The sequence below is a fragment of the Mycteria americana genome, unplaced genomic scaffold (genome assembly GCF_035582795.1).
Source record: "Mycteria americana isolate JAX WOST 10 ecotype Jacksonville Zoo and Gardens unplaced genomic scaffold, USCA_MyAme_1.0 Scaffold_46, whole genome shotgun sequence".
Taxonomy (NCBI): Eukaryota; Metazoa; Chordata; class Aves; order Ciconiiformes; family Ciconiidae; genus Mycteria; species Mycteria americana.
This window is the reverse complement of record NW_027445633.1, coordinates 395,357-406,886: the sequence shown is the minus strand read 5'-3', so window position 1 is coordinate 406,886 and position 11,530 is coordinate 395,357. Positions and strand designations below refer to the sequence as shown.

Sequence of the window (11,530 nt, the reverse complement as noted above, 5' to 3'; positions counted from 1 at the left end):
AGTGCAGTTCCTGGAGACTAGTCCTGACTTCAGCAAAAAGAAGAGCCCAGCCGTCAGGAGCTGCCATGGGGACACACCATTTATTACAGAGATGCTCCTCAGGAAGCCAGCTCTGACACCGCGATGACACATTGTCCAAAGGTAGGTACAGCCAGGCCACGCTTCTGGAGATGCAGGATGAATACAAATATCCCTGTATGACCATGATCATCATGGGAAAAACTATAATTAACCAGTGAGGAGAGATGGGCAGCTTACTGCTGCTGAAGGTGAAAGCATTGAATTTGTTTTCTCAGGGCATCCTTGAGCTCCTGGTTCCTCAAGCTGTAGATGAGGGGGTTCACTGCTGGAGGCACCACCGAGTACAGCGCAGCCACCACCAGATCCATGGATGGAGAGGAGATGGACGGGGGCTTCAGGTAGGCAAACAGGCTAGTACTGACAAGCAGGGAGACCACGGCCAGGTGAGGGACGCACGTGGAAAAGGCTTTGTGCTGTCCCTGCTCAGAGGGGATCCTCAGCACAGCCCTGAAGATCTGCACATAGGACAGCACAATGAAAACAAAACACCCAAGGGCAAGGACAAAACTGGTGACAATAAGACCAACTTCCCTGAGGTAGGAGTGTGAGCAGGAGAGCTTGAGGATCTGGGGCACTTCACAGAAGAACTGGTCCAGGGAATTGCCTTGGCAGAGGGGTATGGAAAATGTGTTGGCCGTGTGCAGCACAGCAGTGAGAAACCCACTGCCCCAGGCAGCTGCTGCCATGTGGACACAAGCTCTGCTGCCCAGGAGGGTCCCGTAGTGCAGGGGTTGGCAGATGGCAACATAGCAGTCATAGGCCATGATCGTGAGAAGACAATACTCAGCTGACATCAAGAAGAGGAAGAAAAAGACCTGTGCAGCACATCCTGTGTAGGAGATGGCCCTGGTGTCCCACAAGGAACTGGCCATAGATTTGGGGACAGTGGTGGAGATGCATCCAAGGTCAAGAACAGAGAGGTTGAGGAGGAAGAAGTACATGGGGCTGTGGAGGCGGTGGTCACAGGCTACGGCGGTGATGATGAGGCCGTTGCCCAGAAGGGCAGCCAGGTAGATGCCCAGGAAGAGCCAGAAGTACAAGAGCTGCAGCTCCCGTTTGTCCGCAAAGGCCAGGAGGAGGAACTGGGTGATGGAGCTGCTGTTGGACATTTGCTGCCTCTGGGCATGGGGGGCTGTTGAAGAAGAGAAAAGGAGTGAGAATTTAGCACAGAGTTTTCAAGGAAGAAAATGAGAATCTTTCATTTTCTTTATTTTCTTTCAGATACTCCTGTCCTACCTGGGCAATCATCTTCAAAGTTAGAAATCCTCAGCATTTCTATCGTGAGACCTGAGTAGCAAAGGGTTCACTGTCACTCAGTGCAGGCTGTGGGGAGCTGGTCTATCTATTGGTCTTGTTCCCAGCTGCCCTGTGCTCGCGTGTGCTTGAGTTGGAGGATGATCGCGGTCGTATCTTACCCTTAAAAGAAACTGCACCCTGCTGAGGGTAGAGGAGTCTGGACTCAAAGCTGAGATCTCCAAACTTGTTCCTCTTTCACAGGGCACCTGACAGTGGCCTCAACACTCCCCTTCTAGGCAAGGACACGCAGGGCACCTTTCAGCTGCCCACTGTCGTGGTTTCACTCAAGTCAGCAACTCAGAACCACACAGCCGCTTGCTCACCCCCTGCCCCCCCCCCGCCACCTCAGTGGGATGGGGGATAGAATTGGAAGAGCAAAAGTAAGAAAACTTGTGGGTTGAGATAAGAACAGTTTAATAATTGGGAAAAAGAAAAAATAATATAATAATACTATTAATAATAATTACAAAATGTAACAAGAAGGAAAACAACAAAAGAGAGATATAGGGACAAAACCCAGGAAAAAAAAACAAGTGATGCAAATGCTCACCACCCACCGACCAATGCCCAGCCAGTCCCCAAGTAGTGATAGCTGCTCCCCAGCCACCTCCCCCAGTCTCTATACTGAGCATGATGTCATATGGTATGGAATAGCCCTTTGGCCAGTTTGGATCAACTATCCTGGCTGTGCCCCCTCCCAGCTTCTTGGGCACCTGGCAGAGCAGGGGAAGATGAAAAGTCCTCGACTGGTGTAAACATTACTTAGCCACAACTAAAACATCAGTGTGCTATCAACATTATTCTCATCCTAAACCCAAAACACAGCATTATATTAGCTACTAGGAAGAAAATTAACTCTATCCCAGCCGAAACCAGGACGCCCATCTACAGCTGCTTTTTCAAGACCATTTCCACAGTCTTAGCACCTCTGGGGCTCCTTTATGGGTGTCTCAGGTATCACACAGATGCTGTGAGACAGCTGTGTCTGGTGTCAAGCTCACAGCCAGGCAGGACACTGCAGGGAAATGGTCAAGTGTTCTGCAGAGAGGATCTCCTTTGGGGAGAGCCATTCGTTTCACAAGCCCACAGGCCACAGTTCCTGGAACTCCACGGGACAGAAGGGGGCTGGGACACCTCACCCCCACACAGACCCCTGCCTAGGAAGCCTTGAAGGGTCAGTGTCAGAAACTCCCCCAACCCCACGGAGCCCAAAGGCAGGAACAGGAGCAGCACAGGAGGGAAAGTGGGAAATGAAGGAGCTGCACCACAATCCTTCTGCCAAGAGAGGCAAGAAGAGAGACAAAGGCACTTGAGAACGTCGTCACCGTAACCAGCCATGCACACAGCCTCACATACAGCCATGCTGCACGGCAGTCACACTCGGTCCCTGTGCTCTGCAGAGGGAAATGGGCACTTGGCTGGAGAGAGGCACCTCTCCTCTGCTGGAGCTCTGGCTGCAGAGGGGACGGCTGATGCCTGGTGCCCCACGGCCACGAGGGCAGAGACTTTGCTGGGTCAGAGAGGAGGCAAGGGGGCTTGCTCAGCGGAAGGTGACCACACTGGAGGGGGTGACAGGGAGTTTTCCCCATTCTCCTTCCCATGACATTACTATGTTTAGTTTTCTCTTCTTCTTCCTTGCCCAGCCCTCTGCTTCTTGCGCCTTTTCCACCTGCTTCCCTGCCCCACAATGTTTTCCTCAGAGCAAATTCTGAGAGACCCCATCCCACCATCTGTGCACTCAGTTCTGCCCTACAGAACACTGCCCGTGGGAGGGCACTGTCTAGGGACATCTCCCTGCTTGCAGGTGGTAAAGAGCAGGTCAGACAAACCGTGATGTTGCCAGCAGAGGTGATGCTGGTGTTGCCTGTAGGCTGAGGGGTAGGTGAAGGCAGTTTATAAGGTTCCCAGCAGATCTTCTGATCACGTAACAGTTCAAAAACCCCAGTCCCTTCTCAGAAGTGGCAGCTCCTTTTCCCTTTACAGCCCCACAGCATGAAATTGAAGCCTAAGAGAAGCACCTTCCTTTCCAGGTAGCCCCTGCCTTCACGTTCCTCTTGAAACATCCCCTTGGAAATGCCCTGGGGCTGATCTGGAGCTGTGAGCAGCCCTGACCCATGCAGCACCCTCTTGACAGCAGAAGGACCCTTCCCTGCCCTGCTGGGGGTCCCTCCTTCCACCCACAGCTTCTCCCCACAGCACCGAGGGGAGCTCCCCGGGCAGGCTGAGTGCTGACCCTGGCAGGCAGCAGAGTCCCTGTCATGGCAAACAGCACCCTGGGGTGCAGGGACCCTGCTCGGAGCCTGGGGCAGCCCTGCCTGCACACCCAGCTTGGCACCCCTGCAGCCATCCCTGGGAGGAGGGAGCTGTCTCCACTGTCCCTCTGATGGTGCAGCAGGCAAGCCCTGCTCTGGAGCACGTCCTCTTCCTCCTCCACACCAGAAAAGCCAGGAGAGCCATCCTGGCAGGTCCTATCAGCTGTGACATGTGCCAGGTCTAGCAGACACTTCCAGGAACTCATCTGCATTGCCCTGCAGCCAGAGACTTACCGTGTCAAGGGCTGTGAAGATTTCTCCAACAGTGAGCTCTCACCTCTCCTCCCACTCCAGGAGCTCTCTCTCGCTCTTCTTGTCTGCCCTCAGTGCCTGCAGGCAGTGCCCTCAGCCCTGCTGCCCTTTGCAGAGGAGCTGCTCCTGGGCAGAGCTGTCTCTCTGCAGCGCTGCCCGCTTGCCAGGAGCTCCCTCCATGCCAGGAGCCCAGCCCAGCTCAGCAGCAGAGGACCAGCCCAAGGCAGCACTTTCTCTGCCCCCTCTGGGCTCCCTCCAGGTGTCCCTGGGGCTGCAGGGGAACCTGCTGGGAAACAGGCTGAAGGCAGCACTCATGTTCCCTCCCTCAGCAGGGGGGGGAGACACTTCTTCCCAGCACTGTATTTTCTGCGATGAGGAAAATATTTGGGCATGAGAATCACCTTTCCTTGTTCCATCATTAGACAGGACACCTGCACAGTGACATGGACGGGTTGTCCTTTACCTGTTCTGAGGGAAGGGATGCAGCTGAGTCAATGGAGCATCTCATCCTGGGTGTGTAGTCCTGGGGCTGGAAGGGGACTCAACTCCCTCCCATGCCTGCCACAGACCCACAGGAGGTGGAAGTGGGATTTCCTCGCCTCAGTCCAACTATGCACAAAACAGGCACCTGCATATGAGCTCCTTGTCTCAGCTCCCATGCTCAGCAATAGAGAGGGATGCTAGGAGTGAGATGCAAATGTCTGCAGACACTTGAGGTGCCAGAAGTAGTCAAAGACATGTGCAGGGAACTGTAAACTGAAATGGAGCAGTTCGTAGAGACAGGGCAGCATCTGGGGGCATCCTCTTGGAGGCTGTTGAGAATTTCCTTTGGCCATCTAAAAGGTTGCCAAGTTATGGGCAGCTGAACTTCTTACGCTCAGGGCAGCTTCTCGAGTTACTCATCTGAACAGTTGGAGTCATGTGCCATAGGGAGAGCTCAGCCTCTTTTTTCTCCTTCTGCTGTATTTACCAGATCTCCACTGACTCCACTGGCAGGTTTCTCATGGTCATCCCCACGTTGCCCAACAGAATTTAGGGCAGCCACTGAATTTAATGTTCAAATCCAGGCCCACAGAGCTACGGGAGATGCCAGGGCTTGCAGGAACAGCAGAGGACTTACAGGAAAGCAATTCCCATTCAGAGCAGACGTGTAACAGACACCCCAGACAGCATCACAGGGAGTGCGATTTGCTGCCTGTGTGCCATTGACTGTTGCCATCAGTCAGGGGCATCGGTCATCAAATGCCATCAGAGAGGCAAGGTCTGTCCCTCCTCTACCCAACAGCTGCAGGCGTTGTGTGAACACGAAGCACATCACACGGGGGTCTTTACTCAGTCCCTTGATGATACAGTCAAGGAACAGACCAATCATTTTCCCAATGTGCCTGGATACATCTTGTCTTCAAAGACAGCATCCTTCAAGCACAGCAATGATCCTTATAAAAAACTAATTGCAACTGGAAAGTGAATGCAACAGAACCAAGAAGAGCTGTTACTACATCAGGAACAGTTAAAGAAGAAAGAGAGAGACTGTGGGATCACTGCTGAATTTAGTAAGAGTAGGTGTAGACAGATTTGAGATACTCTGTGTCCTCTTTGCCTCAGTTATACCAGCAAGGTCTCCCAGGCCTTTGGGCTCTGAAGCAGTACTCTGGAGGAGAACAACCAGGGCTGGATGGGGATCAAGCCAGGGGTTACTTGAGCAAACTTCACCCTTACCAGTCCGTGGGACTGGAGAGGTTGCATCTAAGGGTGCTGGTCAGCACGGTGAGCTCATGTGGATGACTGAGCACAGCCACCCCAGCAGTGGGCATTCCCCATCTGTCAGGCTGAGGCATGCACACAAGATGGAAACATCTTTATCATCGCTGATTGGCACAGGAGGGACCTTCCTTCCTGTGGCATTCTCAGGGCTATCCTCTTCCTCAACCTCCACCCACAGACATCCCCTGCTTTCCATTGCTGGTTTCACACATGGTTTTGAGCATTGGCTAAAGCCACCAGCCATCCCCTTGTTTCTCACTGACATCCCCCAACCCTCTCTCCCACACCTACACATGGCCAAGCACTACTGCTCCGGGTCACTCACTCTTCAGAAGAGGCCTTGGGCATTTTGGATCTTCCAGATGCTTTTTACAATCTTCCTTGCTGCCTCCAGAGCTTGCGGTGAGCTTTCGCGGCCACAACAGGGCCTTTTGTACACTACCTTTTATGAAACGGCTGTCTCTTTACGACTGTCTGTGCAGAAAGAGTAGTCACAGAAATGCACCAAATATATCAGAGCAGACGCTGAGTGAAGTGCCAGTAAGAACCAGGTGAGCTAGCCCCATGCCTGTGGCTTCCTGGCAAGGAATCTGTCCTGAGAAGGGGATCCAGCCTCTCCCGCTCTCTGGAGAGGAAAACCAGCAGTGTCCATGCCACCTGGGGACACAAAGGGGTGACTTTTGCAAGACCACCCTTCACCTGAACCACTTCAGATATGTACTTGTGGACTGGGTATCACGCTGTATATTGCAAATACTGATTCCATTGGAATTGCCCAGAGGGGCTACCACAGATGCAGATTGCTCCGCTGCAGATACCTATATTGAGGCAGATTAATGCTTTTGCTGTTGTGTTTGTTGTTGTAGATACTGACATTCTTAGGGAAATCACAGAAACACTTGAAGGATAATTGGAGGGTTACCACCTTAGCGGCCCTCCAGTGATCTGGTTCCTGTTTGCCATTGTCTCACTGTCATTGTGCAGGGTGTGGTGTAAAAGGTGCTGAGCAGAGGGGGATAATCACTCCTTCTGGCTGTGCTCCTGCTCACACAGCCCAGGATGCTGTTGGCCGCCTTCACTGCTGGCTCCTGTTTTGCCTCATGAAACTCCAGGACCACCAGAGCCATTTCCACAGAGCTGCTGCCCAGCCACGCAGCTCCTGGACTCTGTCGCTGCAGCCTATAACTCCCCTGCTCAGTCCTTGGGTCTTTTTAGAAGATGTATGCAGGATTGGCTTTTTGCTTTCTCCACTCCTGATGACCTTCCACAATGTATCAGGGCAGCCCTGCTATGACATGGGCCTGGTCTCTCAACACCCTGGGATTCATCCCATCAGGTCCAATGGACTATGAAGGGTTGAGCTTACCTAGGAAACCCCTGACTTGACCTCCATCCACTGCTGGATTTGCCTGGGGTTCTGCCTCTTCAGCACATGGAACTTGGGGATCTCACTGGTGAAGACATAAGCCAAGAGTACCTCACACCTATCTACACCTAACTTGAGCAAATTCAGCCACACATTATCTTCATTTCATCTTTTTGTCAGACCACAGCTGTAGTGAGCTCTGCTGCCCTTCTGTGCTGCTCACATGGGCTCCCCCACTAAAAGTCACAAGACCAGGCCAAAGTCTGCTCCTCTGAGGTCTGGCATCTGCACTCTTCTATTCTCCTTCCCCTTGCGAGGTGAGATCCCACTATTCCATGGTCATGACAGCCAAGGCTGACACTGGTTTTCAAGTCCATGTACAGTTCTTCCTTCTTTGAGAGGAACAGATGCAGATGAGCATCACCACAGATGACCAATCTGGCAACTGTGCTATAAAGACCTGTGTCCCAAGCTGTGTCTTGACCAAGCCCCTCCAGAAAGCTCCAGGACTGTTTGCATGCTGTTGTGGTCCCCTCCCAGTGAATGCCAGGGTAATTAAAGTCCACAGGGCGACTTCAATGGGTTCTTTGTCTCCCACCAAAACGTCACCCTTACCAGCCTCTCCTCTGACCCTCACCCCCAAGGGCTCACCCAACATGTTCATCCCATAGAGGAGCTCCACACACCTAAGCAGCTCAGCTCCTTCACACTGAGGACACTTCCCTCCTGACCTTTCTGGCCTCCTGATCATCCTGTACCCACCCATCACCGCAGCCCAGCCATGTGAGCTGTCCCAACAGGCTCAGCTGTTCTTCCCTCCAAGTGGAATGAAGAGGTTGCACACACAGCCCCAGCTCCTCCTCTCTGTGCCCCAGGCTGAAGGCATCAGTGCATGTCTGGGCTGCAGCACCTCAGCTGGGGCACATTTGGGCTGAGAGCAGACTTGCAGCAGGGAAAGCTGCTACCAAGCCCCCAAGCCCTCAGCTGTGCAAAGGCTTTGCTTCAGAGCAGAGACATGCTGGAGTGGATGGCACAGGGCAGTGTGAAGAAGAAATGAGGTGCCCACAAAGAGAGCAAAGCCCGCTCTCCCCAAGGCCAGAGAGAAACAGAGCTTGGCATTGCATCTGAGCAGGAGAGGGGTTTGCTGTCTGTTGTGTCTGCAGCCCTGAGGGCCTGCGGTGGAGGTGAAGCTGATCTCAGGAAGGAAGAGATGATGTTGAAAATGTCCTTGGCGTTGGACATCCTGTGATTCAGGCACACTGTGAAAATCACTGGCATGATCCATGATTGTGACATGGAGGGGGTGGTTGAACGATGAGGAAGGGAAGACCCAGGAGAGTTTGAGAGGGAATGCACATGACTGGAGACCTTGGCGTTATGTGCTTTGTATTCATGCACTGCCCTGCATCCACTGGAAAGAGAAGGGAATAACCTTGCGTGACTGCAGTGGTGCGATTCAGTCACTGGCCCAAAGGCACTGAATCTGTCTGAGATGCCCTGGGTGATGCCTGCCACACAACGAGTTTGAATGGGGATGGGGTTCCTGTATAGGACCTGTGCTGTCCATGTCAGCTTCATGTAGTTGTGCTGCAGAGCCCTGGCATCGCACGTGATCAGGGTGAGCCCTGGCATCTCACCCCTGGCATCTCTGCAGGCCTGTAACTGCATATTAAATTAAGATTCAGCTGCCCTGAATTAGGTTGGACAATTGGAGTGCAAGGGATGCATTTGACACAACTGCCATTATACTCGAAGGATGTGTAGAAAATACAGTTAATGGTGAAGAGAAGAGAAACAGAGCTCTCCCTATGCCGCATGACTCCATTTGATCAGCTGAATACCTCTATAGGCAGCCCTGTACAGAAGGAATATAGTGGTCCTAAATTTGGGCATCTGCTGTCATTCCAGCTGCCCAATTTAATTTCCCATCAGCCTCCAAGAAGATGCCCCCAGATGCTGCCCTGTCTCTATGAACTGCTTCATTAGAGCTTGCAGTCTCGTGCACGTATTGTGGACCACCTCCTGAACCCCAAATGTCACCAGATGTTTGTGTCTGAAAACCTCAGCCCTGGTCTCCATCTCTAGGAATGAGCATGGGAGCTGAGACAAGGAGCTCACATGCAGGTGCTAATTTTGTGCACACCTGAAGCGAGGCAAGAGGAATTCCACCTCCTGTGGGTTTGTGGTCTTCATGGGAATGAGCTGGATCCCCTTCCAGCCCCAGGACTAGAGACCCAGGATGAGATGCCTCTGTGGACTCTGCTGAATCCCTTCCCTCAGCAGGGGTACAGGAGATCCCTCCCTGTCACTGTCTGGGTGTTCTGTCTAATGATGGGATAAGGAAAAGTGATTATAGGACCTAAATCTGACTCTGGAAAGTGAAATGACACAGCTGGAAAGAAGTGTCTCTCCCCAGGTGAGGGAGGGAACACGAGTGCTGCCTTCAGCCTGTTTCCCAGCAGGTTCCCCTGCAGCCCCAGGGACACCTGGAGGGAGCCCAGAGGGGGCAGAGAAAGTGCTGCCTTGGGCTGGTCCTCTGCTGCTGAGCTGGGCTGGGCTCCTGGCATGGAGGGAGCTCCTGGCAAGCGGGCAGCGCTGCAGAGAGACAGCTCTGCCCAGGAGCAGCTCCTCTGCAAAGGGCAGCAGGGCTGAGGGCACTGCCTGCAGGCAGCGAGGGGAGAGGAGCGAGGCAGAGAGAGGTTGAAGGCAGCCTGGGCTTGGAGGATGCTGAGAGCTCACTGGGGGAGAAATCTTCACAGCCCTCTACGTGGTAAGTCTCTGGCTGCAGGGCAATGCAGCTGTGGTTCCGAGAGGGATCTCCTAAAGCTGGCACATCCCACAGCCTATGGGATCTGTAAGCACAACTCTCAGAGATTCTCTGGTGTAGAGGAGGAGGAGGACATGCTCCAGAGCAGGGAGTCCCTACTGCACCATCAGAGGGACAGGACATGATGGCTGCCTTCTCCCAGGGATGGCTGCAGGGGTGTGATGCCGGGTGTGCAGGCAGGGGTGCCCAGGGCTGTCCTTCCGAGCAGGGTCCCTGTGCCCCAGGGTCTGTGTGCTGGGCAGGGACTCTGCCGCCTGCCAGGGTGAGCACCCAGCCTGACTGGGGATGTCCCCGGGATGCTGTGGGGAGAAGCTGTGGGTGGAAGGAGGGACCCCCAGCAAGGGAGGGTTCTTTCTGCTGTTGAGAGGGTGCTGCATGGGTCAGGGCTGCTCAGAGCTCCAGATCACCCCAAGGATATTTCCAGTACAAGATTTCAAGGAGAAGGTAAAGACAACGGTTACTATAAAGATAAAGAACTTTCCTCAGTCTGTTTTCAATTTCCTACTCTTGAGGAATGGGAGGGGATAAATGATAAAGGAGTATGAATTTTGAGAAGTCACTAAGAGTCCTGAACTGTAACTTTGAGGGATCAGTAGGTCTGCCAGGCATCTCCCAGAGTGCATTCAGCCACTCTGCCTATGGACAGCACCAGCATTACCTTTGCTGGACCCATGAGGCTTAGTCTGACCTGTCCTTTTTCCTACCTGCAAACAGGACCATGCATGCAGCCAGTGCCCTGCAAACAGGCAGGTTTCTGTAGGGCCAGGGGGAGTGCACAGAGGTTGGGATGGGATCTGTGAGCACTGACACAGAGAAGACATGGGACAGGGAAACACCTCCCAGGAGGAAAATCTCCAGGCAGCAGAGATATGATCAGGGAATGAGAGGAAACGAAAACCAGAAATGTTGTGGGAGGGAGAATTCAGAAATCTCCCTATGATCCCCTCCAATGCAGACCCCTTCCCCTGAGCAAGCCCCCTCGCCTCCTGTCCCAGCCAGCAAAGCCTCTGCCCTCAGGGCTGTGGGGTCCAAGGCGTGAACCACCTCCTCTGCAGCCAGAGCTCCAGCAGAGCCGTGCTGCAGCTCTCCAGCCACGTGTCCATGTCCCTCTGCAGAGCACAGGGCTGAGAGCAGCTGCCCAGTAATGTGAGTGTCTGGGAGGTGTTGTGCACAGCTGGGTGAGGGTAACGCTGTCCTGAGTGCCCGGCTGCCTCTGCCTTTCTCTCTCTAAGCTCACTGCATTTTTCCTTGTTCCTCTCCTGGTCTGTGTTACTGTGTTTTCCTGTTCTTGCTGTCAGGCTGTCTGGGGAGGTGGAGTTTCAGCGGCAGAGTCACACGCTGATCTTGTGTGTCCTTTCATGCAGGTGTGTCCATGGGAACAAGCGTCCCAGCTTTCCTCTAAGCTGTGGGGCTGTGGGCAATGCAGTCAGTGCATCTAGGGGATGAGCTGAATCTCTCTTACTCAAATGCCATCATTGGGACTCTTGGCTATCTCATTGGGGTGTCATTCCCAGGTGCGAGCTTCTCTCCAGGATGCAAACCTGTCCTATAGCATCTTGGTGTTATCTGAAAGCCCCACGTAGAAGCGTAGACATGCTATGACAGAGAAAATGCTCTTGGGTTGATGAAATG

General features: G+C 53.3%; 1 protein-coding gene across 1 annotated transcript; it reads right to left on the bottom strand.

The window, feature by feature from the left end:
• Nucleotides 1–254: 254 nt before the first annotated feature.
• On the bottom strand, nt 255–845 carry LOC142403862 (olfactory receptor 14J1-like). The gene has a single exon (XM_075490162.1). It carries the CDS (start codon nt 843–845, stop codon nt 255–257), a length of 591 nt encoding a protein of 196 aa, XP_075346277.1.
• Between the last annotated feature and the right edge of the window lie 10,685 nt (nt 846–11,530).

What these genes read in the sequence shown, in the direction of transcription:
- LOC142403862 (XM_075490162.1), bottom strand. Translation starts at nt 845, where the DNA reads ATGGCCTATGACTGCTATGTTGCCATCTGCCAACCCCTGCACTACGGG.